Source organism: Manis pentadactyla, chromosome 12 (genome assembly GCF_030020395.1).
Source record: "Manis pentadactyla isolate mManPen7 chromosome 12, mManPen7.hap1, whole genome shotgun sequence".
NCBI lineage: Eukaryota > Metazoa > Chordata > Mammalia > Pholidota > Manidae > Manis > Manis pentadactyla.
The window spans coordinates 2,341,362-2,365,436 of NC_080030.1; the positions used below are offsets into that span (position 1 = coordinate 2,341,362).

A 24,075-nucleotide genomic window follows, 5' to 3' on the forward strand; every position below is an offset into this window, starting at 1 on the left:
CCGCTCGTCTGGCCTGCCCGACCGGGCTGCGGGCCTGCCCTGGGGTAGGAGACTCGGAGCCGCGCCGTCGCCGCCCCCGGGGCCACCGGGTTAACCGCCGCTGCTTTGCAGGTTCCCTTCCAGAGCCCCTAAGGGGTGAGAGGCTGGGCCTGCCTGTCCCTCCAGGTCCACTTTGCACCCGCCACCTCGCTCCTGTCCATGACATGCAGCCATGACTGGTGTGGGCAGAGCGCTCATGCGTGAGTCGGCCTGTGTCAGGCTCTCCGGTCGACGGTGTCCCCCTTACCCTCAGGAGAGGGCTCTGCTTTTCTTCCTCCATGTGGAGGGCGCCCGTCAGACCTGATACGGCCCACGGGCTCTGGGGCAGCCCTGGGGGCTGGCGCTGGGGAAGAGCAGGTGGCTGCAAGCACCTGCTGCATGGTGGCGCGGTGTCGGACAGAGAGGAGCCTGGGCTGGCTCTCCGTGGGGTCCCGGACTCCCGACGCCGGCTCCTTGCTGGTGCAGGCAGGCCAGCCCTTGCTGGCAGCCGGGAGCCCGGCAGGCCTGCCGGGAAGTGGGGCACCCGGGGGGGCCTGGAGCCGCCTGCAGGTAAGTCGCCTGGCCGCCTGCGCTTGCTACCTGCTTTGTGCCCGCACCTGTGTGCAGCCACACCTGTCTGCCTCCCTCCTCACGCTCCTCTGGGCCTCCCTGGGGAGGGCCGCCTGCTGAAGCCGAGTTTTTCTCTCCTGTTTCAGGTGTCTTTAACCACGCGGTGCCTTCCGCCTCCACTCATCCGTTTGGAGCCAGTTTCGGCAGCGGGGCTGCGTGTCGCAGCGCCACGCTGAGCTTAACCCCGCTGCAGGCGGTGGCCAGCGCGCCCGCCTCTTCCTTTCAGGCCCTGCCCTGCGTGGAGTCGCGGCCACCCCCTCCAGTCCCGGGCCGGGCCCCTGCAGGGCCGCCCGCCCCCGCCCTGCTGCCGGCTCACTCCGAGCCCGCGCTCCTGCAGAGCCTCGCGCCCCTGCCCGCTGCCCCGGCCTTCTTGCCCGCCTCCTCTGCCGCCTCTCTGCCGCCTGCTAACGCCTCTCTGTCCATCAAGCTTGCCTCTCTCCCGCACAAGGCCCCCCGCCCCCACCTCGCGGTGCACCAGCAGCCTCTGCCTGGGCTGGCCCTGGCCCGGGCCGCCCCTGGGACCCCGCAGCCCGGCTCCACGGGGCCGCCCGCCGTGTGGGTTTCCCTTGGCATGCCACCTCCATATGCCGCGCGCCTTGCGGGGGTTAAGCCGCGATAAAGACCTTGCTTAGCTAGCTGTTCGTATTCTGTAAGGTAAGGCCAGCGCCCAGCCAGGCATCCCGTTCGAGAAACTGAGCTGTCCTTCCTCTCCCAGAGACAGGCGGGTCTGTGGGGCTCCACCGGGGCCCTGGGGGACAGAGGCTGCTCAGCTACAGCCGCGGGTGGAGGTGGTTGGTCTGAGAATCGCAGAGGAAGAAGGAGCCAGGGAGTCGGGAGGCCGGGGTGACCACTGTAAAGCCTGAAGGCGGTGGCCAGCCCTTCACACCAGATCCCTGAGGCCGCCTCTGCCCAGGGAGCTAGCAGATCCGGGATGTCTCTCCAGGCGGTGGGCAGGGGTCCAGGGGAACGTCCAGCCTGGCTTGAGCTTACTGGCCCCATAGGCTCTGTGTCAGCCATAGCCAGGTGCCTGGGCATCCCAGCCTGGCCATCTGTGCCCTTGGGCCTCCTAGTCTGTTTCCCTGACTGTGCCTCTACGGTTTTAGGCAGACTTAATGCGTGTAAGGCCCCTGGCACATAGTAGGGCTTCAGAGGGTGGTGGTGGTCCGCTGGGCTTCTTGGTTCAGGTCCCTGTGTGCAGGCCCCCACCTACATGCACCGGGGCTGCCGGGTCATGGGGTAAGCACAGTGCTGGCCGCAGAGGAAGGTGGCTGGCCGGTGTGCAGCACTGTGGGGTCAGCTGAGGGCAGCGCAGGAAGGTGGCTGTGAGTGTTGAGGCCTCAGGAGGTCCCTGTCCGCTCCCTGACTGGCTGTGCTGCGACGCTGGGGCTGGGCCACTGGTGTAGCTGGCCTGGCCTCTGTGGGTGCCTTAATGTCCCCTGGGGCGAGGGGCGTCCAGGGTGAGGTCTGGAAGGAGGCCAGGTGCCAGCGAGGTGCTGGGGCAGGCACAGATCCTGCTGTCCCCAGCCGCCCGCCATGTAAGTGGGAGCATGTGTGGCGGCCTCCTGGTCACGTGCAGAGCAGCTGAGGTGTGGGCGCAGCTGTGCATCCTTCCTGCCGGGAAAGCCTGGAAGGTAGAGGGGCTTTAGCACAAAGAGGCCTCTCGCCACCAGACGCGCCGTGTGGGCTTGAGGAGTCTGTGGTGTGCACGGGGAGACCTCGGTGTCAGGCTCCCGTCCTGGCCCTCAGTGGGCAGCTGCTCACCCCCTCCTGCAGCGGTGTCACGGGCAGTCACTGTGGGCTGGGCGGCTAGCAGTGCCCTCGAGCCATGACCGGGGGTTGGGGGGCGCATCTCAGTTCCAAGGCTCCTAGGGAGGAGGGAGGCCAGGAGGGCCTCGCACAGCTTGGAGCTCCCACCTCTGAGTGGACTAGGGGCGTGGCCTGGTCCCTGCAGCCGCTATGCTCCGTCCATCCCTCCGTCAGTCTGTCTGTAGGCGGCTTTGGTTCCCTGGCCCGGGGAGTGTCTGGGCTTTTGGGACCAAGTGCTAATGGTATGCTGCATTTCCTCCCACGCTGGCTCTGCAGGTAACTAGGATTTCTACCTCAACCGCGAGACCTATGCAAGCACGGGGTGGGCGGCAAGGACCAGCGGACAGATGTCAAGGCTCTACTGTGATCGGCGCTGCACGGACCGTGGGGGTGCTGGGGCTTGGCTCCAGCTCGTACTGTTCATAGTTTTAGATAAAGTATTTATCGTTTTTTAAAAAGTATAAACAATTTTGATTTATTTTATTCCACCGAAGTCGTAAAGGCAACCTATTGAGAAGTGTAAATACTATATATGATTGGATCTATATAAGGACATCGGCCCGAAGAACTGGCCCACCAGCGAGATGCCGACTGTGGGCCCCGGTGCTATCCCGTCGCCAGGCCTCACCGCCCCCGTGTCCTCTTGGTGCTGACTCGAGGTGGACCAACGCCAAAACTGGCCCCTGAAGTGTGCGCCGTCTGTCCCCGCCGCTCTTCCCATACCAAAGGCACGCCCACCCCGGCGGAGGGCGTCTGCTGTGTTGTGGCACTCCTCAGAAAAGGCCCTCCCCCCGAGGGGGCGCCCAGCTGCCCACCCCGTCACTGTGAACAGCTCCGACAAGACTATTGGCCCGAGTCCAAGGATGGGCGCCTTTGGCATAGGAACGGCCGGCCAGCTGGGCGCAGTATGGTGTGGCCCTCCCGAACCTGTGTGGTGACGCCACAGCCTGGAGCCACGGGGAGGGGACCCCACTCTGGTGCTTGTGCAGAAGGTCTGGTACCTGACTCCTGACGGCTTGAGCGGTTGTGGAAATGTGCATTACCTTTGTATGTCTTTGCTCATAGTGGGCTTATGCCAGTCCACTGAAGCGTGTGGTTCGTGGGTGGTGCGGCAGCGGGGACGTGGGGCAGGCAGTGAGGGTGCCTGGTGTCTGTACAGAGAGTCACGCTCACGAGTGACAGTATTTTATAGAGATGAAAATTTATAAATTTCATAGACTTGATCATTTATTTTTAGATTGTATAACGCACAGTGAACTAAAAAGAAGGAAGAAAGGAAAGCTAGGGAAAACCTTTTTATTTATTCAAGTGCACAGGAGCGGTGACGCCCAGGGCTGGCTGTACTTCCTGGCCCAGTCCCTCTGGGCAGCCGCGCTGCCCTCCAGCCCTGCAGCTGGGGGCACCTGCCCCGCACTGGAGCCACTTCAAATGGTGCTTGGGAACCAGTGCGCTAGGGGTGGGCAACCAGGGCACAGGGCTTTGCAGGATGGCAGGAGCCCTGTTCTAGAAGCTTCTGGAGGTTGCCAGCAGGATTCTAGCGCAGGGACTGTGAATGGGCCTGGGTCCCCCAGCTGGGTGGCATCATCTATGTACTGTCGCCAAACAGGTATGTCCCAGAGCCCCCAAAGCTCCTGGCAGGGGGCTGGGGCCCCTAGCCAAGCAGCCAGGGGCCCTCCGTTTACTGGAGGGTTGGTGTGGCAGGCCAGGCCTGCTGCCTCCTCCCGGTCTGAGGGTCTTAAGTCACCTTCCCAGCAGGGGGGCAGAGGCATTACAGAACAGAGGTCAGGAAGGGCTGGTGCCAGACAGTTCCTTGGCTCCAGCCACCCCACTCGCCCTGCTGTCGGGCTTGCTGGCCAGCCCAGAGCAATAGACAGAAGATGGTGCTCGCGACGGCCCTCAGAATGGCCCGTCCTAACTGGCTGCCTGGCTCCCCTCCAGGTCAGCCTTGAAGGTGCTGTGTCACCCTGTGGACCCTGTGTTGGGAGCATAGCTCCTAAGCTGAGAAGCCACAGCATGCAGCATTGTCCCTGACCTTGAGCAAATCAAACCCTGTACACACCCCTCCTTGGGGCGACCGCAGCCACTCATGCAGGACTCTTGCTGCCGTGCCTATCTGTCCTACCAGCTCAGCTGTCTGCAGGCACACCCCAGGGTGACAGTGGGCTGAGCTGGCCCGTTTAGGTAGGGCAGGGGTCTCCTTTATGCACCCACCCTTGCCCTCCATCTGTGTCCCCAGGCCCTTCTGTGATCAGCTGCTGCCTGCAGACAGGCTGCTGTGGGGAAGGGGGGAGACCCTGCAGACAGACCCCTGGTGCTGCCGTTGGCTGCGGGCTACTTCTGGTCGCTCTGCTCAGGAAAACCTAACAGCTAAGGTGACCCTCCAGTCAGGAGCTGGCCTTTCCTCCCAGCTATGAACTGTGACTTATTTAAGACTCACTCGCCCCCTTATTTATCCACGCCGGTCCACTAGGAGTTGGTTTCTCGCAGCTGCCATTCCCATTTTCTGGGTCCATCCACACTGTTGTCTCGTGTCTAGACCTTAATTTGTAACTTGGCGGGGCTTTGGCCTCACCCTCTGGTTAACTGAGTCGGGGGCGCTGGCAAGGCCTGTCCCTCTTCGGGCTGCTGGCTTGACCCTCATTTCCTGAGTGAATCCCACTCCACTCTGCATTTCCACCTCTGAACGCTGTAATAAAATACCGTTTCACTTGAACCTGGTCTGGTAAAGCATTTTTTCTGGTTATAACACAGCAGGGGCTCAGAACCTAGGCAGCCCCAGGCTGCACTGGCTGTCCCCCAACTGGGGATGACAGTTACCCCAGAATTCCCATGTGTACCCGAAGGCAGCCACTGGCCACAGCAGACCCAAGCACCCAGCTCCCGACTAAATCAGACTCACCCAGGATGGCCCCCACTCGGGGAAACTAACACCATGGGCAAAACCCCCCCCTCTTCCCAAAGATGCAGCTCCTCTCAGGGGTCCTGTAAACCGAGGGATCACGCCCTTTGTTCTCCCCCAGGGCCTGTGAGCACCAGCCTGTCTTTCCTGGCTGTGGCTCTAGGGCTCCTCCCCTCTACCCAGGCAACCCAGCCCCGTCCTCTCAGACACTTAGACCTTGAGCCCAGAGAAGACCCTTGTCCCCCTCCCTCCTGGGAGCCAGCTCGGATCGCCTGGGTGCCCAGCCTGTGCATGGTGAACATCCCTCCCATCACTCACCGCACTGCCACCCTGCGTGGAAAAGAGGTACCTTTATTTTAACAATAAGCAAATGCTCCTCTAGGGGAGGCACTGTGGCCCCACCACCAGGTGGGGCATGACCCACGAGGCAGGGCCCATGCCCTTCACAGCATCATCTGGCTTTGTGTATTTGGATGGCACAGCAGCCGCCAGGCACAGCTCCTGGCACACATGTGTGGCACCAAAAGGTGTGAGCCCAGTCCAGTGGGTCCAGAGACACGGAGGGGGGCTCGCTGGGTGGTTCTTCCAAAAAGGGAGTCCCTGCCCAACTCCACCAGCCTCAGGCTCTTGAAATTTTTACAGCCAAACACCTCTCCACACAGATCCAGGGTCAGCCAGGAAACCCAGGACCTGGCAATGGTGGGGAGGGCTTATTCCAGCCACAGTGGGAAAGCTGAGCCCGGACCCCAGACTCATCATGCCTTCAAGCTGCTGAGCTGGAACCTGGCCTCCTCGGATATGCCAAACTGTTCCAGGGGATCCTGTGTGGGTGGAGGGGGGCACATGAGCTGGAGGCCCCTGGAGGCCATATGCACAGCCACCCTGCACCCCCATCTCAAGCCTGGGACGTACCTTGCCGGTCATCTTCCGGATCTCGTTCCTGTAGAAGATGAGGCTCCTCCGCATGAACTCGTAGCTGGGGAGGAAAGTGGTGTGGGCTCACAGGGCCCGCTCTGTCCTGCCCTCCAGTCCCCCAGGCCAGCCAGTATCCAACCTGGCTCGACGCAGAGCCCCCATCCACTCCTGACACTGTTCTTCGCTGCAGCACTCGAAGTGGTACTTCCTCTCTGGGTCCTCCAGAAAGCCTGCAGAGGGAGCGGCCCCAGTGTGTCCCCACTGACTCCCACACCCGGCCCCCTGGAAAGCTCAGCCTCCTGTTACGGCTGGCCACAACTGTCCCCTCCTCCAGCCCCAGCACAGACACATCCATCCTCGCCAGTTGTGGGTTGAACTGTGTCCCTAAAAAGATATATTCAAGTCCTAGCTCTCGAAACTCAGAGTATGATTTTCATCATAGGTATAACTGACGTGAGATCACACTGAAATAGGAGAGTTCTAACCCAACAGGACCAAAGTCGTTATAAAGAGGGCATGCTGGGAAGCAAACATGCAGGGAGTCACATGACAGCTGAAGCAGAAATGCAGTGATGCTTCCACAGGACAAGGGTTGCTGGTGGCACCTGAAGGCTGGGAGAGAGCCAGGGACAGATTCCCTATCAGAAGGAACCACCCCCGTCTCACATCCTGATCCCAGATTCCCACCTCCAGATGCCAAAGAAAGAAACATCTGCTGTCTAGGCTCCTGTCTGCGGCACTTTGCCACAGCTGCCCTGAAAAATTATTACAGGACTCTGCCTGCTACACAGACCCCCCCACCCTCTCAAGTTAGCCCACGGGGACCCTCCAGACTCCCCAGCACACGAACCGGCACTGAGGACGGGTACAAGGACAGCAGGGTGCCCTGAGAAGGCAGTGCTCCCCATCAGGGGAGAAAGTGCTGGTGGTGGTTGGGGGGTGACGGCTAGAAAGTGACCTGGACAGGTGCACACTGCCTGAGTCCCTTCGGCGAGGAGGCCAGCCCGAGTGGGGCTGCTCGGGACAGTGAGCTTTGTTTTGGGGGGTCGCCGCAGGCCCATCCCTGCACTCACTGATGGAGAAGCCGCTTGGTTCTTCCTGGGTGATCCTGCAGTGCTCCAGTAGTAGGGCGCCCACGGGCTGGGGGTAAACGAGGGCGGATGGGGGAGGGCCGCTGCGGAGACCCCAGCCCCAGAAACCGACCCAGCCCAACCCCAGGACCCTGCCGTCAGCCCTTCAGCCCCGAGACCCCCAGCCCCAGCCACACCCCGGGACCCTCGGCACCAGCCATCCCCGCCGTTCTACCTCGGCTTCATCCGTCCGGAAGTAGAAGAGGAAGTTGACCACCAGCTTCAGGAGCCGCCGCTTCACCACTGCGGGCAGAGGGCGGGCTCGCGCGGGCTCGGCGGCTCAAGGCCGCCCTCCCCCGCCCGCCGCCCACCCGGTGCCCCGGCCTGCTCACCGCTGCCCTTCCTGGGCCCCCGCATGCCCAGCTCGGCCGCAAGCTCGGCCGGCTGCCGGGACAGCGCCTGCAGCTCCTTCTCGTTGTAACGCATGGCGCAGCCGGGTCCCGGAAAACGGAGCGCGAGGTCGCGCCCTCCCGGCCGCCGTCCCTGCTGCCCGCGCCAAAGGAGTCCTACGGCGTCGTCCCGGAAGCGATGCTGGAGCTACTGCGCCTGCGCTACCCGAGCCGCTCGTCCTGTCGATCACCTGCGCAAGGCGCCAACGTTCTGGGGCCTACGAAGCTCTCCTGGGACGCACGGGAGAGTGGACAAGGCGGACTGTTGTTATACACAGCCAAGCAATAAAGTGGACCCGGGGTGGAAACAGAGTAGAGCATCCCCACACCCGAAGCGTCCTTGACCGTAGGAACCAGGAGCCGTCGGAGGTGGGACAGCCGCAGCCTGCCCTCACGCGAGAATTGGCCCCGCGCGAGAGAGCGTTGAGAGCCTGGTGCTCACGCGCACAGCGGCTTCCGGCCCGCACTCTCAGCCCCGCCCCTTTTCTTCGCGCCTCCGGAGTTCTTCGGCTCCCCTGAAAGGGCCGGGCATGCGCACACGGAGACCCTGCGCTCATTTCCCCCGGAAGTGCTTTTTTTTTCTCCATTGTGCGCGTGCGCAGAACAGTTGTGGCGGCGGCGACCGAAAAGGAGATTGTAGCGCGGCGGCGGGTGTGGGTGAGGAACGCGGGTGGGGCAGCGGCCGCGGGGCCCTGGGTTGTAGCGAGGGTCGCCTGCGGTGGGGGGCGCAACCTGAGGGCAGGCGACTGTGTTGCCCCTCCGCAGAGAAGGCCGGGCGGGCGTTCGGGCCCCCGGCGCCCTGACGCCGCGCGCCTCGGGACTCCTCGGAGACCCCTGGGGGGCGGTGTGCTCCGCGCTGCGCCCCGGCGACCGCCGGCACCGGTTCGCGAGCTCTTGGATGCCCGGGGCCGGCATCTCCGGGGGCTTCTCTCTTCTGCCCTCCGTCGCCTCCGGGAGGCCGAGGGGGGGCTCGAGACAAGAATAGGTTTTGCAGGCTTAAGGAGAGGGCGGTGCTTCCAGTAAATTTACAGCCGAGCCAGAGAAGTAGCATTTAGGTTGAGAGCAATGAATGCAGAGGAGTAGAGAGGGCATTCAGAGGAGGAGGAGAACGCCCAGGCCTTGGGCAGTCTGGGAAGGCTTCCTGGAGGAGGCAGGGCCTCAGAGACAGCCTCGTCGCTCTTGCAGCCTTTATATTTAAAACAGCGTCGTTCCCCTGGAGGTGTCGGCGTTACTAGACGCGATCTACTGACTTCACGTCGTGGTCGGTGAGGTTTCCTTTCTGCCTCCCACCCTCCACACTCTGCACAGCACCACCCTTAGCCAAACCGTTAGTCAACCTATTTCGCTGCTAAGGCAGGTACCTTATCAGGTTGCTTTGTTTTCCTTCCATTGTTCTTTTTTTCTCTCAAAAGCCAATTCGTTTATTTTTCCTTTTAGTTGATCCTGTCTGCCTGTTCCTCTGTGTGCAAAGCCCCAGCACCCCACACACCGATCTCTGGTATTTTTCCATTGGTCTGTCTCTCTCGGACCCTGGCAGGCTCCTGCTCCAGGTGGGACTGGTTGCTCGCCTTGCAGCAGACCGGATTGTCCAGGAACTTTCTGTCTGCTCTCCTGGGTTGGCTTCTGTTTTCTATCTGACCGTCTCTTCCTCCTACATCACATCAGAGAGTATCTTCCAGTAGCTGTTGAAGAAATCAAGTGATCTGTTTGGAACCTTGGTTAACTGAAATGGGTGTATTTTGCCACACAGAAGCTGAGGTGTACCTGTTCTAGATTGAGAAATTCCTACTGAGAACAGGGAGGCGTTCTCGTCTTTAGTTTTCAGTGCTGCTCTGAAAGGTTAGGTCCCATTCTGGTTTCTGACCCTTTGTTTCTGATCCCCTTTCTGTCTGGTAGAAACTGAAGGTTTACTGTGGTGTCGTAAAGTTTCATGATCTGTATTGAGGGTCTTTTCACTTGCTTGTCTCTTAAAAATAGGGTCCTTTCAGTTCTAGCATGTTTTACATTGCTGCTTTGGTGACGTTCATTTGTTTGGTAGGTCTCGTTTCTTCCTGTTCTCCCCCTGGAATTTCATCCAGGTTCTTAATTTGGCTCTTTTTCTTTCTTTCTTTCAATTTTTAATCCTCTGTGGAAGATTTGACTAATCTCTGAGCTCTCGTGTTGTCTTTTGTTTGGGTCTCCATGTCTTTACTTTCCAAGGGTCTGGTCTTCTTTTAATTAGCCTTGCTCACCTGTGGCTCCCTGTCCTCATTCCACAGTGCAGTGACTTCTCTGTTAGTTTAGGGGTGTGGTGACATCTATTAAGGTGTCCGCTAGGTTTCCTTTGTCTCAGGCATGTGGTGTTCTTGTGTGTTCGTGTTAAGTTGCGTGTGGGGGCCGTGCTGCTCATCTGGAGAGTCCTGCCGCTTGGGGGGCCTAGCAAGGTGCTGGTGGTTTCTTTGGGGCACGGAGGGCCCGAACTGTTAGTATCTGGGATACTTCTCCAGGCGCCCTTTCCCCCAAAAAGCCTCCTGATCTCAGCCTGGGCCTCTGCCTGCTGGACCCAGAGTGGGCGAGGAGCAGGCTACCTGCTGTTGGTGGGCAGGTTTAGATGGAATCCCCCTCCTTAGCCTGGCCCTCACCCCTGGGCTCTCTGGTCCTACCGCACCTGCCTAAGCCCAGAGGACTCCGATTCTGAGAATAAAGCTCTGACTTGCCCCGGGGAGTCAAGGGCACCTGGACATGTGATCTTCCTGTCAGGTGTGAGCTCCATCTTCGGTCAGGTGGCGATAACGCTTGTGCCCTGGGCCTCCAGTAACCAGCAGTTTCCGCTTCTGGTGCTTGTGGGTCTGGGGTCTGATTTGGTGAGCGGTGTGTGTGTGGACCTTCCTGAGCCAGTCAGATTCTCTCAGCAGGCACTTGCTGGGCCACCCGCAGGGCATGTTCCCCAGCCACCCAGCCTGTGCCTGCCCTGTTATTCAGTTTCCTGCAGCTACTGTAGCAAATCACCACAAATGTACTGCTTTAAATGACACAATCTTATTATTATGCATTTCCGAAGGTCAGAGTCCTAAATCCAGGTGGGCAGGGCTGGGGTCCCGGGAGAACCATATCCTCCTCTTCCAGCTTCTAGAGGCACCACAGCCTCACCTCGGGGCCCCTCCTCCGTCTGCACGTCCGGCAGGGCTGCGCTTTCCCGTCTCTCTGACCCTGACCTCCTGCCCCCCTCATAGGGACCCTCGTGAGGACCCCATCTCCGGGGCCTTGACCAATCCTCTCTGCATAGTCCCTGTACCACGTGAGCGGACATGTCCTTGGGTCCTGGGATGAGAATGTGAACATGTTTGTGGGGTCACGTTTTTGGGCTTCATTGCTCTGAGCTCAGCCCAACAGAGACAAGAAACTGGGTTTAAACCAGTGTTGGCCTGGAGCCAGCACTGACTCGTCAGGATGGGGAGTGTTAAAGCAGAGAGAAGAGCCCGGAGGCCTCGTGCCTGGGCTGGTCGGAGGGGGTGGAAGAGGGTGTCCGCCCCCTGCCACAAACTGGTCTTGAGAACCTTCTCGTTGTTAGGCAGTAGGGACAGATGGATGGATGCCTTCCTTGCTTCCAGTAAATTTACAGCCGAGCCAGAGAAGTAGAATTTAGGTTGAGAGCAATGAATGCAGAGGAGTAGAGAGGGCATTCAGAGGAGGAGGAGGATGCCCAGGCCTTGGGCAGTCTGGGAAGGCTTCCTGGAGGAGGCAGGGCCTGTTAGTGAGAACTTGGCCTGATCTTCCCAGTTGCAGGTTCTGGTCTCTAGGCCGTCAGACTCCTGAGGCCCCCACCTAGCAGGAGAGCTGCGGTGGGGACGAGGCATCTCAGACTCAGCATCCAGAGGTGAGGGCGGGAGCCCCGGCTGAGGGATGAGAGACGGCGGGGGTGCCGCCCCTGTGATAGCCATCTTGTACCCTGCCTCAGGTTCCTCCCGCGGTTGGTAGAGCCCCGCAGCCCCCACTATGGACTTCCAGCACCGCCCTGGGGGCAAGACCGGGAGCGGAGGCGTGGCCTCCTCCTCCGAGAGCAACCGGGACCGCCGGGAGCGTCTCCGGCAGCTGGCCCTAGAAACCATTGACATCAACAAGGTGCGCTGGGTGGGCGGCTGCTTGGTGCCCCTCTGGGCCTTGGGGTCCTCATGGGGACGCGCGGGCACTGGACCTAGAGCAGCCACTCAGCTGTCTGCCTGAGGCCGTCAGCTGTCGACCCCACGTTTCAGGGGCTTTTACCGGGTGAGGGTTTTTGGTGGTGTGTGGGGCAGTTGCCCATGCCGAGGGCCACAGAGGTGTCGTAGGGGTTGGTATCATCCCAGCACACGTAGTGCAGACAGCCTTTTATTGTGGCCACACGGAGCTCTGGTGGGTCCAGGGCTCCCCCTTGACATGGTAGACATTCGGGACATCCTGGGGAGTGGGCAGCATCTCTCGTGCCCCCCACCAGATGACAGGAGCAGCCCCAGTTGTGACAGCCACAGATGTCCCCAGACATGGCCCAGTGTCTCCTGGGACAGAGCTGCCCCGTGTGTGTTCCCGTGGTCACTGTGTGGTTCTCCCTAGAGGGCCCTGAGAATTGGGGCTTCACCTGTAAGTCTGTTACTGTCCCCATGTTCCAGTGCACAGGCATTGCTGTTGCCAATGCCGATGAGCTGAACCCAGCCTGTGGCTGGTTCTGCATGTCCTACCTGGCTGGCTTGTTGCCGTGCAAAGACGTGGGCTCTGCCCATGTCTGGCTTGTGTGGGGACATGTGGGGTGCTGGCATGGCCGATGGGCAGCCAGCAGTGCTGTTTTGCCTCTGCCTTCTAGGCCCAAAACTCCTGTGGGTGCGGGGCCAGGCTCCCCCTCAGGCCTCACTGCTCCCCATCCCCCGTGGGGGCTTGTCCTGGGTGCTGAATGGCTGTGCCTGCCCAGGCGCCCAGACAGTCCTGCAACTCTGCCATAGAAGGCGGCCTTGGCCCAGTCCTCTGACCATGGACTGTCTGCGGGGAAGGAAGGCGGCCCGCCCCTCTGCGCCAGCTGTGGGAGAGCTGGGCTTCTCCTACGGGAAGGCCCTCACCGAGTGCAGGCTGACAGGGTCACGGGGCGCCGTCCGCCGTCTCATGGGCCGTCTCCCCCCACAGGACCCCTACTTCATGAAGAACCACCTGGGCTCCTACGAGTGCAAGCTGTGCCTGACACTCCACAACAACGAGGTGAGACACCCTGGCCGGGCCAAGGAGCCCGCTGCTCCCGCCCCGTCCTCATCGTCACTCTGAGACGTGCAGGACATGGCCAAGGGTGGGGGGACGCTGACTGGGCCCGCTGCTCATGACCAACCACTGGCTGCTCAGCATGGCATCTTCCCAGAGAGACCCTGGTCGCTCCACGTGAGGCCAGGCCCTTGGCCCTGGAGGCCACCGCTGCTGTGGACGTACCAAGTGCCCTTTAGTGCTGGCACTGGGGCTGTGTCAGCACACATCAGTGAGCGTCGGGTGGGCATAGCGGGACGTCCTGTGTCAGGGTTTTGAGGTGTAGGCGGTGTGGCTGTCGTTTGGTCCTTTGGCAACTGTGAGGTTGTCCAGATGATAGCCTGACAAGTGTGCTTGTTGGCCAACTGACTCAGTGTTGCTAGAGTTCATTTGTCCTTTTCCATGTTGTCTGCCTGGAAGTTTCCTGGTTTATTCACAACTACTAACGCTCTTGAGCCAAACGGCACATATTTAGGGTTTCCCCCGGTCCTGCAGCTGTCAGGCCAGGACATTCCCAGCGGGGGGCTTGGAGGGATGCTGTCCTGGGCACTACAAGGGGCTTAGCAGCCTTCCTGGCCCCCACTCCAAGTCATGACAGCCATAGATGCCCCCAGATATTGCCCAGTGTCCCCAGAGGGGCAGAAAAGCCCCCAATTGAGAAACACTAGTGGGTACACTTCATTCTGCCCACATGGGAGAGGTGGTCTAGGGGGAATGTCTGCTTGTTGGGTTGGCAGCTCTTGCCATGCAGTGTCCACAGCCCGGCACAGTCCACTTGCAGCCCCCAACCGTGGATGAGACTGTGTCCCATGCACTCCCAAGTGGACATTTTGAGGCCCGGCCCGTCTTGCTCTGTGTGCACATCACGCAGCCTGTGCTGACCCCACGCAGCTTTCCGTCTCGAGTCAAGGAGTCTCCAGGCCTTCCACACCCGTCTTAACTGTGTGTGTCCTCTTCCTGCTACAGGGCAGCTACCTTGCGCACACCCAGGGGAAGAAGCATCAGACTAACCTGTGAGTACCTGTGCCCCTTTCCAGGCCAGGGCCATGCCCGAAGCAAGCTGCTGCTCACACATCTAAGCCACGCTGGGGCTGAAGCCCCCGCCCCCGACGTGGGGCTGGTGCACCCTTGCCAGCATTGAAGCTGGCTGACCTTGCAGAGCAAGGTTTCTGCCAGGGGGAGGAGAGGCAGGGGCAGCGGGAAGCAGCAGGGAGAGGAAGGTGCCGGCCTGTCTGCACCCCCACTCAGACAAGCCCCAAGGTCAGGGTGCGGGGGGCATGGCTCCCAGCACCTGGGCCGCGGCCTCGGCGGCCTGTGTGGAGGGGCCGTAGCAGCACGTGCCACCCACCTGCAGGGCCCGGCGAGCAGCCAAGGAGGCCAAGGAGGCCCCGGCCCAGCCGGCACCAGAGAAGGTCAAGGTGGAGGTGAAGAAGTTTGTGAAAATCGGCCGCCCCGGCTACAAAGGTGAGTCTGTCTCCGGGACCCTGGCCCTGAGCCACACATGCTGTTCTTGGACCTGACTGGCTCTAGCTCTCCTGCTCACTCCCGTTCCTGGAGCCACCTGGCCCATCGGGGGTGGTCTCCATTCCCGGCCGGATTTCCTCTCTGTGCCTCCTAGTGCGGTGAGTGGGAGCATGGAGGGGCCCCTGTCCTTTGAGCTGGGAGCCGCTGCTGGGGGATGCACGGCTGGCTCAGTGGAGCCCTTGGCGGGTAGCATGGCTGCAGAAAGCTGGCAAGGGGCCCAGATGGAATATGTGCTACTGTGACAAAAGGTGGGGTCATCCTGTGTGTGGCTGGCATTCCACATGGGGCACGGCAGTGCAGAGACCCCAGGGTAGGCCCCCTGACAGAACCGGGGCTGGGACAGCACGACCCCTGTGGGAGAGCCCCCAAAGGGAAGGCCTCTTGGCCGCAACCCGCTAGATGGTTTCTAGGCTGAGTGTTGCTGCAGATGCAGGAGGGCTTGCAGGACTGACCGCAGGACGCCAGAGGCTCAGGCCTGATGCAGGAATGCCCTCCCCCGGGAGCTTGGGCCCAGGCCGCACTCGCTGCCCCTAGTTCTCAGCCTTTACTCAGCTCCAGACCTCTGGGGTGAGGACGCCTGGGCCTCCATGTGGCACGGAGCCCCACCTCCCCGGACACACCCGTGCTGCTGCAGATGGCACCGGGGCACTGACCCCATGATGCCCCAGTGCCCCACCCTCCTGTGATGGGTGGTGTTGGGCCCTGGACTCTGGACCCATGTGTGTTGCAGTGACCAAGCAGAGGGACACGGAGATGGGCCAGCAGAGCCTCCTCTTCCAGGTGAGCAGGGGTCTGGTGGTGAGGGAGGGATCCTCAGAGAGGCAGTGCCACCACTGGCTGTGTCCCCACAGATTGACTACCCCGAGATCGCCGAGGGCATCATGCCCCGCCACCGCTTCATGTCTGCCTACGAGCAGAGGATCGAGCCCCCGGACCGGCGCTGGCAGTACCTGCTGATGGCCGCCGAGCCGTATGAGACCATCGCCTTCAAGGTAGCGCCGGGTCTGCGGCCCACTCACGTGGCCCCTCGGTAGGGGAGGGCGGGAAGCACAGCCCAGGGGTCCTGAGGTGGGTGCCCACCGGAAGCAGAGACACCAGCACAGTCCCAGCAGTAAGACAGCTCGGCCACCGGTCTGTTGAGGGATCCTGTAGCTCCGCTGCCCACATGGACAGCTATCACGGCTCCACAGCCTGGGGCCCCAGGGCTGGAACACGAGCCGCATCCGCTCCCCAGAAACCAAACGCGCTTCCTCACGAAAGGGCTTCCCAGGGCCTGGGCGGCAGCCCTCACAATCCTAAAGCCCCCCCGACCACCCCACCCGGCCACGTAGGTCCCGAGCAGGGAGATCGACAAGGCCGAGGGCAGGTTCTGGACTCACTGGAACCGGGAGACGAAGCAGGTACGTCCCTCAGCCTGGTCGGCCTGGGGCTGCCCCACGGGGCCCGGGCCGCTCAACCTTTCCTCCCACCCCCCAGTTCTTCCTCCAGTTCCACTTCAAGATGGAGAAGCCGCCGGCCCCTCCAAGCCTCCCCGCCGGGCCCCCGGGGGTGAAGCGGCCCCCGCCCCCGCTGATGAATGGTCTGCCCCCTCGGCCCCCGCTGCCTGAGTCCTTACCTCCGCCCCCGCCAGGGGGCCTGCCTCTGCCTCCCATGCCGCCCAGTGGGCCTGCACCCTCGGGGCCCCCGGGCCCTCCCCAGCTGCCGCCCCCAGCACCCGGGGTCCACCCCCCAGCCCCCGTGGGCCACCCACCAACATCCGGGGTCCACCCCCCAGCTCCAGGGGTCCATCCCCCCGCTCCCGGGGTCCACCCCTCAGCTCCCGGGGTCCACCCACCCACATCTGGGGTCCACCCCCCTGCTCCGGGGGTCCACCCTCCAACCCCAGGGGTCCACCCACCCGCTCCAGGGGTCCATCCACCATCTGGGGTCCACCCTCCAACCCCAGGGGTCCACCCACCCGCTCCAGGGGTCCATCCTCCACCATCTGGGGTTCATCCACAGGCCCCGGGGGTCCACCCTCCAGCTCCTGGGGTTCATCCCCCAGCCCCAGGGATCCACCCCCAGCCTCCTGGGGTTCACCCCCCACCTCCTGGGGTCCACCCATCAGCCCCTGGAGTCCATCCTCCAGCTCCTGGGGTCCACCCCCAGCCTCCTGGAGTTCACCCCTCAAATCCTGGGGTACACCCCCCAACTCCTATGCCCCCAATGCTGAGACCCCCATTGCCCTCCGAAGGCCCTGGGAACATTCCCCCCCCTCCCCCAGCCAACTGAAAAGCTGCCGCCCTTCAGGGCAGGTCTCTGTGTGTGTTTTCCTGCGTGTGTCTCCTGAACCAAGTCTGGTGCTTCTGTACAGGGCTGGGCCGTGTCCCCAGAGCTCATTAAACAGCACCCCAACACCTGGAGTGAGTCACTGGGCAGGTGGGCGTGGCTGTCCCTGGGGTGCCCCTCCATGTCCTGGGGCTCAGGGCATTGGGTGACCCTGGGGACTGTCAGGACTTGGTGGCCTGTTGTGGCAGCTGCCCCCTGGAGGTGGCTGGATAGAGGAAAGGGCCTGCCAGCCCGCAGTGAGTCTGGGGTCTGTCCCCTGGGCGGAGAGCCAGGTAAAGACTACTCCCTGTGCTGGGGGCTCCAGGCCGAGGTGCCCGTGCTCTGCAGCCCCAAGTTGGGGGAACATGGGGAGATTCTCTGGCTGGGCCCCTCCTTGGATCTGAACACTGAGTCATGGGGTCTGCCTTTGGGCCTGGGTGTTCAGGGGGCCTCTGCACCTCTGCCCTCCTCCCGCTCTGCCCCCACCTGCCTCCCGAGAGCTGTTGATAGTCCGGGCCGGTCACTCCCTGCTCATGTTCCCACTCCCGTCTCTGGAGGAAAAATCTGGCCAAGGACAGTTGTCAGACAGAGCGGCACAGGCCGCACTTTATATCTGGTCGGCAGCAGATAGGCAGCCAGGCTGGGACAGGGGGTGCTTTGAGAAGACTTGGCTCCCAGCAGGGCCCTGGCCCCCAAGGTCAAGTCCCAGGAGGAGATAGTGCTGCCTGCCGCACAAACATCCCAGGCTCACCCATATAAGCCAGGCCCACCCAGCCCCTGGAGCCCCAGGATGTGGGGTCTCCTGCTCCCTCCGTCGGCCCTGGTGCTTTCGGTGATGGGGCCTCTGCTGATGACTGGGACCCCCGGAGAAGAGGTCGCCAGCACCCCGGCCTTGCCTAGGGAGCCAGCCACAGGATCCGGGGGTCTCATCTTCCACCCAGACTGGAACTGGCTACCCCAAGATGTGTGGCTACCAGGCAGCCTGCGGGACCCCCAGTGCCTGGTGACGCTGGATGGGCGTGGTAACAGGAGCAGTGCCCCCCTGCGAGTGGTGGGGGCCCTGAGCAGCAATGAGCAGGCCTTCCTGGAGGCTGTGCACCACGCTCACTGGAGCCCCCATGACCTGGCCACCTTTGGGGTTTGTGCCCCCAGTGAAAGGCAGGCTGCCCTACCCCCTCTGCAGCAGCTGCAAGCCTGGCTGCGGGAGCCTAGGGGGCAGCGGCTGCTGGTCCTGCACCTGGAGGAAGGTATGTGGGGGGCTGCAGCTTGGAACTGGGGAGGGAACCTGGCTCCCATCTCCCAAATTGGAAGACAGGTGGCAGGCTCCCACCCAGATCTCTCAGCCTCTCAGGGCAGGTGAAGCCAAGGGCCTGGGAGGGGGTGTCCTTAACTGTCTGGTCTGGGCTCTGGACTCCCAGTGCCCAGCTGCCAGCACAAATGCAGGTCTGGCTAAGGAGGGCCCCCAACACCAGGCAGCCACAGGTGGAGTTGCCTGCCCTGAACCACTGGCCTTACCTACTGTGGGGTGGGGGGCTTCCCAGTGACCCTCATGGGCCTTCTGCCAGAAGCTCCCCAGATCCAGAGACACCAAGGGCTCAGTGGCTGCTGTTGGCCACCCCAGGGCTGCCCGTGTCCCCGTGAGGTCCTGTACCTGCTGTCAAAGGGTATCAAACCTCTCCCACTAGGTCCCCAAGGCTTCCAGTTGGGTGGCAGCGCCCTCTGCAGGGCAGATATTGGGAGAGCTGGAGTCTCAGTGGCTCAGGCGTCACCCTTTTCCCTGTTGTCCTGGCTGCAGTGACATGGGAACCAACACCCTCGCTGAGGTTCCAGGAGCCCCCACCTGGAGGAGCTGGCCGCCCAGAGCTGGCACTGCTGGTGCTGTACCCCGGGCCTGGCCCCCAGGTCACTGTCACGGGGGCTGGGTTGCTGGGTGCCCAGGTACCACGGAGTTGAATGGGACAGTTCCCTGGAGCCTCCACACATGGCAGGGTCAGGGATGCGGGGAGGGGTTACAGGAGACTCCAGATGTCCAAGTGGGAACCTTGAAGGGGTGTCAAGGGCAGCGGGGGAGTAGGGAGGGCGACCTGTGTCCCTGCCCAGCTGGGCTGAGCCCGCATCTCTGCAGAGTCTCTGCCTGTCCCCGGACACCCGCTACTTGGCACTAGTGGTGAACCACCCAGCGGGGGCATGGCGCAGCGCCGGGCTCGCCTTGACCCTGTGGCCCCGAGGAGACGGTAGGCCCGCTCGGAGAGGGGCGGGCGTGGGGCCCGTAGCCCTGGTCTCCAGACTGAGCCTCCCCACTTCGCGTCCCGTCCTGCAGGTGGCGACCTGAGCACCGCCCAGCTGCAGGAAATGCTTTTCGGAGCCGACCGCCGCTGCTTCACGCGGAGGACCCCAGCGCTGCTGCTGCTGCTGCTGGGGCAGCCCGGGCCGGAGCCACTGCCCGCGCACGGCCGGCTGGACACCGTGCCTTTCCCACCGCCCAGGTGCGCGCAGGCCCTGGCCGGGCAGGTGGGGCCGCGCCGTCCTGCGCCCGCCCACACCGCCCCTCTCGCCCCGCATCGCCTCCAGGTCGTCTCCAGAACCCGAGGAGCCGCCGGCCAGCACGGACCCCTTCCTGGAGACGCTCACGCGCTTAGTGCGCACGCTGCGGGGGCCCCCGGGCCGGGCCTCGCCGCCGCGCCTGGCCCTGGACCCAGGCGCGCTGGCAGGCTTCCCGCAGGGCCTGGTCAACCTGTCGGACCCCGCGGCGCTGGAGCGCCTGCTCGACAGCGAGGAGCCGCTTCTGCTGCTGTCGCCCACTGCGGCCACTGTCGGGGACCCCGCGACGCTGCAGGGCCCGCCGTCCGCGCCGTGGGCCGTGGGCTTGGCGCGCCGTGTGGCCGCCGAGCTGCAGGCCGCAGCCGCCGAGCTGCGAGGCCTCCCGGGGCTGCCGCCCGCCGCCACGCCGCTGCTGGCGCGCCTGCTCACGCTGTGCCCGGGGGACCCGGACGGCCTGGGCGGCCCGTTGCGCGCGCTGCTACTGCTGAAGGCGCTCCAGGGTCTGCGCGCCGAGTGGCGCGGGCGTGAGCGGGGTGGGCGGGCGCAGCGCAGCGCGGGTGCCGGGTCTGCTGACGGGCCGTGCGCGCTGCGCGAGCTGAGCGTGGACCTGCGCGCCGAGCGCTCGGTGCTCATCCCCGAGACCTACCAAGCCAACAACTGCCAGGGCGCGTGCGGCTGGCCGCAGTCCGACCGCAACCCGCGCTACGGCAATCACGTGGTGCTGCTGCTTAAGATGCAGGCCCGCGGCACTGCCCTGGCGCGCCCGCCCTGCTGCGTGCCCACGGCCTACACGGGCAAGCTCCTCATCAGCCTGTCCGAGGAGCGCATCAGCGCGCACCATGTGCCCAACATGGTGGCCACGGAGTGCGGCTGCCGGTGACCCCTGCGCCGGGCCCCAGCGACATCCCTGCCCATATTTATTCAGACCCCAAGCACTGCCCCCAATAAAGACCAGCAGCACCCGGCTGGGGTGTCCGTGCGTGTTTGGGGCAGGTGAGGGTCCCCTTGTGCCAGCTCATCTCCCATGCTCAGAGCCCAGTGGGTCATCCCCAGCGGCACCCACTACCTCCACCCTTCTCGAGCTCCCATCCCAGTCATTCAGGCCGGGGCAGCTTCTAGGACCGAGGCACCTGAGGAGCAGGCGACGCGGGGCTGCAGTATTCCCTTTATTTCACTGCAACCTCGGGGCCACGGGGATTCCTGAACCCAGGCCCTACTTAGTCCCGCCCCTTGCCTACGCGATGCTTCAGGCGTCCCGGCGGCCGGTCCTCCTCGTTGGGGCGTCTCGGGGAGTCCCAGGCCTGCCTCTTCCTGTTCTCAGAGTCTCCGGAGTCCCGCGCCCACGGCCGATGGCCCCCTTCGCGGGTCTCCCCGCGCCGGGGTAGGGCTCCCCGGGGCTCCCCGGCAGCCCGTGGCTTCTCTTCCCTCCGTGGCTTCTCTTCCCTTCGAGGCCTCTCCCTCCGTGGCCTCTCCTTCTTCGGCGGCCTCTCCTTGGGCCCGCGGTTGGTAAGAGGCGGGCACTCCTCCCCGCTGCCTGGGACCTTGCCCCTCGCCTCTGCCTCTGCCTGGGGCGCAGGCGGCTGTGGTGGGGGCACCCAGGCCACTGGCTTCTGCTGCAACGGGACAGCGTGGGGAGGTCAGACCAGGGCAGACCGCCCCGCTGGCCCAGGCCCCTTCCCCCGAATGAGGGTCTCACCAGCCTCGGTCACTTAAAGGAAGCTCTTACCAGGGGCTCCACTGGCTCCTTCGGGGCTGAGCGTGGTGGGACCCACGGCTCAGGGACAGGCGCTGGGGTGTCCGCCGCCCCCGCCACAGCGTCTGAGAGGGGTTGGTGTGGAGGGTGGGTGCGAAGTCAGCCTGGGCCGAGACACCCACCACACCGGCATTCTAGCCCCCACCCCAGAGCGCCTCTCCCTGGGCATAGGTGGAGGGGGCCCAGCCAGACCCCACCGGGCACACGGAGGCTGCGCCGCATCCCTCCGAGCCCTCAGAAGGAGTTCTCGGTCCGTGGCCATTGGCGCCCCCTTCCCTCCAGAACGCGGGCTTCAGGGGTCCTTGGCACACACTAGGAAGGGGTCTCTGGCTCCCGGTGTGGGGCCCGATCTCGGGGAAGGGAGGGGCGCCAAGATCCGCACCCGGAGAGAAGGGGCCGCGCCACGGCCGCAGGCAGGGCTCAGGCTGGGCCCTGAGGGCGCCCCGGGCCCATTCCTGGACCGGGGGCACAGGGCGGGGGAGGGCGGACAAGGACCCCTCTGGGGGACGGGGACGCGCAAGGCTGCAGGAGCAACGCGGGCCTGGGGACGGGGCGTACTAGCCCACCCCGGAGCTGCTCGCTCCGCCCGGGAGGAGTGGGTTCCCGGGCGGGGTCGCCTCTGGGGGCGCAGGCTCACCGCGGCACAGCTGGAAGGCCGAGCCCAGCAGCGCCACGAGGGAGGCGAGCACCAGGCACTTGGTGAGAGACACTTCCCCCCACGGCAGCTCCTCGCTCGCGGCGGGCGGCGGCGGCGGCGGCGGGGCGGGCGGGGCGGCCTGCGCCTTCTTCCGCGCGGGGCTCCGGGGCGCTGCGGGAGCACAGCTGCGGGTGGGCGCGGGTACCAGTAGGCCCTTCTGTGCCCTAAGCTCATCTCTGCCCTGCCTGGCTGCGCGGCCCCAGGCTTGGGAACTAAGCTCTACGTGCTTGGCAGCTTCACCGGGAGAATATTCTAGAAGATATTTAGCTGAGGCTCAGTCGCACCTTAGGTGGTGGTATGAATTAGCAGCCCTTTTAGGTTCTGTCTGGAATACGTGGGCACCACTCAGCCAGAAGGCCCCCACCTCCCATATCCAAAGACCCACTCAGGACCAGCACCCCCTTACGGGTCCATACCCCCACCTCCCCGCCCCCAACTTCAGCCCTGCCTTCTGCAAACCCACCTGCCCCTGCTCTCTGCGTCAACTTCGCAGGTCCTAGGAGCTCTCTGGTCACAGGCTCCTCTTCTGTCTTTTTGGGCCTGGCATCCACTTCCTCTCCAGGGCTGCCCTCAGCCACTGGCTCCTGAGAATCCTAGGGGAGTCATGAGTACCCTGGTGTTTCCTTCCTGTCCTTCCTCTAAGGGACCTTGTACCCTTCCCATGGGCTATAGAAGCCCCCACCTTGGCCACCGTGTCCCCAACTCCAGGCTGAAACCCCAGGGCCCCGGCTACTCACAGGAGGGTAGCTGCTGGAGTCGGCCAGCCTGGGTGTCACTGTTGGTGGGAAAGAGTCTAGGTCGTAGAGACCCCCCAGCCCAATCCCACCCTCTGCCGGGCTTTGCTAGGTGAGGGGCAGGGGACTCCTCATATTTTGACTGATTAAAAGCAGACAGCTCAGAGGCAGCCTTGCCCGAAAGCACATGGCGCTTCCCTGCCAAGCTGGGGTTGGGACCCCAGACCATGGCCCAGCCCCTGGGTTCTTTGAGCCCCTTGCCAATCTCCCGTGCACTAATGGGCACAGAGGCTAGAAATGGGGAGCTTAGTTTAAGCCAGTCCAATGTGGGGGTCCAAGTCCTGGTCTCTGAAGGTGAGCCGCCTGGTCCAGCAGGTGGAGGGGGCTGTGGGCTTCGTCCTGCCAGTGCCCCCAAGCATACCTTGAGTCCTGCCCTCCTGAGGCTGGCCTGGGCAGGGGTCAGTCAGTGCAGAGAGGTCCTCACCTGCCTGGCAGCTGCCCAGGCCTCCTCCATCCAGTTCTTCCAAGGCCTTGGTTGTCATGGAGACGCCTGAGAAGCAACTGGTCCAGAGTCAGGCTGGGGGTGCTGAGCCGCTGCTGTGGGCCTAGGCCTGGCCGGGGGGAGGGGGCTCCTCCGTGAACATGACTTAGCCGGCCCCTGCCTCTCACCCAGTCCTCAGGCCCCCTCCCTGACCCCAGGCCCACTTCAGGACCCCTCCCCAGAGCCCAGAGCCCCTGAGCACACAGCTGCTGTGGCCCAGAGAGGGTTGGGACCCACCCAAGGACACACAGAGTTGGACAAAGACAGCAAACTGGAACCCCAGGCCCCAGGGCCGGCTCATGTTGTCTGAGACATAGACTATTTTTATCCTGGGATAGGCCGACATGCAGCCCAGCCCCCCAAGGCCTTTACCCCCAAGGGGTCCCCCTCTTACCCGCCATTCTTGGGACTCAGCCCCACACCCTTAAATCCAGGAGCTTAAGCCCCAGAAGGCAGGGGCAGGGCAGGGGTCCCCAGGGGCCTCCCCATCCCAACATTGGGATCCCTGCCTCTGGTCTCAGATGGCAGACAGGAAACTGGCTGCCGATGGAGCCTTTGGCCAGAGGTCTTGCAGAGCAGGAGGTCAAACTCATGTCTGTCAGCTTACCAAAGCCCCGTTTTTCGGGGTCCCCAGTGCCGTGGGCTGCCAGTGTTAGTGTATGCCGCCCCTGGGTAGAAAGGCAACCGTTTCCTGGGGCTGGAGCAGGGCGGTGTGGGAGGGGCACGCACCTCTAGCTGTGTAGGGGAGCAGCCCCAAGAGCTGGGGACTTCCGTGGGCCTGAGAGATACCCTTCCCAGGCCCCAGGGACCCCCACGTCTGCCCAGGCCTCCCCAGGCCCACTTACTCCACAGCCGCCACGCTGGCCTGGTGGACTGGATGGAGCTCGCAGAGGGTGGCCCAGGGACAGACAGCAACAGGTGGCCCGAGGCAGCAGCATGGGCCAATCACTGAG

The 24,075-nt window shown here is 63.4% G+C and overlaps 5 protein-coding genes across 31 annotated transcripts in view; 3 read left to right on the forward strand and 2 right to left on the reverse strand.

The window, feature by feature from the left end:
* The window catches only part of DOT1L (DOT1 like histone lysine methyltransferase), a 51,237-nt gene extending 46,070 nt beyond the window's left edge, over positions 1 to 5,167 (forward strand). For 9 of the 13 annotated variants that reach the window (XM_057489631.1, XM_036890569.2, XM_057489634.1 and 6 more), the window contains one exon: positions 735 to 5,167. In XM_057489631.1, the coding sequence (XP_057345614.1) occupies positions 735 to 1,267 (533 nt within the window). In that variant the 3' untranslated portion in view covers positions 1,268 to 5,167. Of the gene's footprint in view, positions 1 to 111 lie in introns of all 13 variants that reach the window. The other 4 variants (XM_057489632.1, XM_057489636.1, XM_057489637.1 and 1 more) reach the window with 4 other exon arrangements.
* A 519-nt stretch (positions 5,168 to 5,686) lies between these two features.
* PLEKHJ1 (pleckstrin homology domain containing J1) lies at positions 5,687 to 8,231 on the reverse strand. Of its 2 annotated transcripts, XM_036890626.2 has the most exons (6): positions 7,731 to 8,004; positions 7,574 to 7,641; positions 7,342 to 7,408; positions 6,408 to 6,498; positions 6,266 to 6,329; positions 5,687 to 6,174 (listed from the first exon to the last, which is right to left on the reverse strand). In XM_036890626.2, the coding sequence occupies exons 1-6, from the start codon at positions 7,822 to 7,824 to the stop codon at positions 6,109 to 6,111; spliced, it is 450 nt and encodes a 149-aa protein (XP_036746521.1). In that variant the 5' UTR covers positions 7,825 to 8,004; the 3' UTR covers positions 5,687 to 6,108. The 2 variants fall into 2 exon arrangements, with proteins under 2 accessions (XP_036746521.1, XP_036746522.2); XM_036890627.2 differs by lacking the exons at positions 5,687 to 6,174; positions 6,266 to 6,329; positions 6,408 to 6,498 and adding an exon at positions 6,511 to 6,880 and having other exon boundaries at positions 7,731 to 8,231.
* Positions 8,232 to 8,328: 97 nt separating this feature from the next.
* Positions 8,329 to 17,312, forward strand: SF3A2 (splicing factor 3a subunit 2). 3 transcript variants are annotated; one of them, XM_036890596.2, is made up of 10 exons: positions 8,329 to 8,444; positions 11,553 to 11,643; positions 11,725 to 11,888; positions 12,918 to 12,989; positions 13,992 to 14,038; positions 14,380 to 14,489; positions 15,280 to 15,329; positions 15,401 to 15,541; positions 15,881 to 15,949; positions 16,026 to 17,312. In XM_036890596.2, the coding sequence occupies exons 3-10, from the start codon at positions 11,763 to 11,765 to the stop codon at positions 16,818 to 16,820; spliced, it is 1,410 nt and encodes a 469-aa protein (XP_036746491.1). In that variant the 5' UTR covers positions 8,329 to 8,444; positions 11,553 to 11,643; positions 11,725 to 11,762; the 3' UTR covers positions 16,821 to 17,312. The 3 variants fall into 3 exon arrangements, with proteins under 3 accessions (XP_036746491.1, XP_057345647.1, XP_036746492.1); XM_057489664.1 differs by having other exon boundaries at positions 8,379 to 8,444; positions 11,547 to 11,643; XM_036890597.2 differs by lacking the exon at positions 8,329 to 8,444 and adding an exon at positions 10,416 to 10,526.
* A 34-nt stretch (positions 17,313 to 17,346) lies between these two features.
* AMH (anti-Mullerian hormone) lies at positions 17,347 to 20,403 on the forward strand. Of its 2 annotated transcripts, none has more exons than XM_036890585.2 (5): positions 17,347 to 18,103; positions 18,652 to 18,794; positions 18,982 to 19,090; positions 19,177 to 19,342; positions 19,428 to 20,403. In XM_036890585.2, the coding sequence occupies exons 1-5, from the start codon at positions 17,647 to 17,649 to the stop codon at positions 20,275 to 20,277; spliced, it is 1,725 nt and encodes a 574-aa protein (XP_036746480.1). In that variant the 5' UTR covers positions 17,347 to 17,646; the 3' UTR covers positions 20,278 to 20,403. The 2 variants fall into 2 exon arrangements, with proteins under 2 accessions (XP_036746480.1, XP_036746481.1); XM_036890586.2 differs by having other exon boundaries at positions 18,652 to 18,731.
* Positions 20,404 to 20,550: 147 nt separating this feature from the next.
* On the reverse strand, positions 20,551 to 24,075 carry JSRP1 (junctional sarcoplasmic reticulum protein 1). Of its 11 annotated transcripts, none has more exons than XM_057489669.1 (8): positions 23,968 to 24,075; positions 23,730 to 23,790; positions 23,066 to 23,131; positions 22,585 to 22,622; positions 22,311 to 22,440; positions 21,788 to 21,958; positions 21,124 to 21,215; positions 20,551 to 21,010 (listed from the first exon to the last, which is right to left on the reverse strand). In XM_057489669.1, the coding sequence occupies exons 1-8, from the start codon at positions 24,058 to 24,060 to the stop codon at positions 20,615 to 20,617; spliced, it is 1,047 nt and encodes a 348-aa protein (XP_057345652.1). In that variant the 5' UTR covers positions 24,061 to 24,075; the 3' UTR covers positions 20,551 to 20,614. The 11 variants fall into 11 exon arrangements, with proteins under 11 accessions (XP_057345652.1, XP_057345650.1, XP_057345649.1 ...); XM_057489667.1 differs by having other exon boundaries at positions 20,551 to 21,007; positions 23,003 to 23,131; XM_057489666.1 differs by having other exon boundaries at positions 23,003 to 23,131.

Bases quoted from the DNA above. Each gene is read 5' to 3' on its own strand.
- SF3A2 (XM_036890596.2), top strand. From the start codon at position 11,763: ATGGACTTCCAGCACCGCCCTGGGGGCAAGACCGGGAGCGGAGGCGTG. The intron at 11,889-12,917 runs GTGCGCTGGGTG...CTCCCCCCACAG, and splicing joins AAACCATTGACATCAACAAG to GACCCCTACTTCATGAAGAA. The intron at 15,330-15,400 runs GTGAGCAGGGGT...GTGTCCCCACAG, and splicing joins AGCAGAGCCTCCTCTTCCAG to ATTGACTACCCCGAGATCGC.
- PLEKHJ1 (XM_036890626.2), bottom strand. From the start codon at position 7,824: ATGCGTTACAACGAGAAGGAGCTGCAGGCGCTGTCCCGGCAGCCGGCC. The intron at 6,330-6,407 runs GTTGGATACTGG...TTTCCTCCCCAG, and splicing joins GGGGCTCTGCGTCGAGCCAG to CTACGAGTTCATGCGGAGGA. The intron at 6,175-6,265 runs GTACGTCCCAGG...CCACCCACACAG, and splicing joins TCCGGAAGATGACCGGCAAG to GATCCCCTGGAACAGTTTGG.
- JSRP1 (XM_057489666.1), bottom strand. From the start codon at position 24,060: ATGCTGCTGCCTCGGGCCACCTGTTGCTGTCTGTCCCTGGGCCACCCT. The intron at 22,623-23,002 runs GTATGCTTGGGG...TCCCACCAACAG, and splicing joins TCAGGAGGGCAGGACTCAAG to TGACACCCAGGCTGGCCGAC. The intron at 21,216-21,787 runs GTGAGCCTGCGC...AACCCCTCTCAG, and splicing joins GGCCTTCCAGCTGTGCCGCG to ACGCTGTGGCGGGGGCGGCG.
- AMH (XM_036890585.2), top strand. From the start codon at position 17,647: ATGTGGGGTCTCCTGCTCCCTCCGTCGGCCCTGGTGCTTTCGGTGATG. The intron at 18,795-18,981 runs GTACCACGGAGT...GCATCTCTGCAG, and splicing joins CTGGGTTGCTGGGTGCCCAG to AGTCTCTGCCTGTCCCCGGA. The intron at 19,091-19,176 runs GTAGGCCCGCTC...CCCGTCCTGCAG, and splicing joins CCTGTGGCCCCGAGGAGACG to GTGGCGACCTGAGCACCGCC.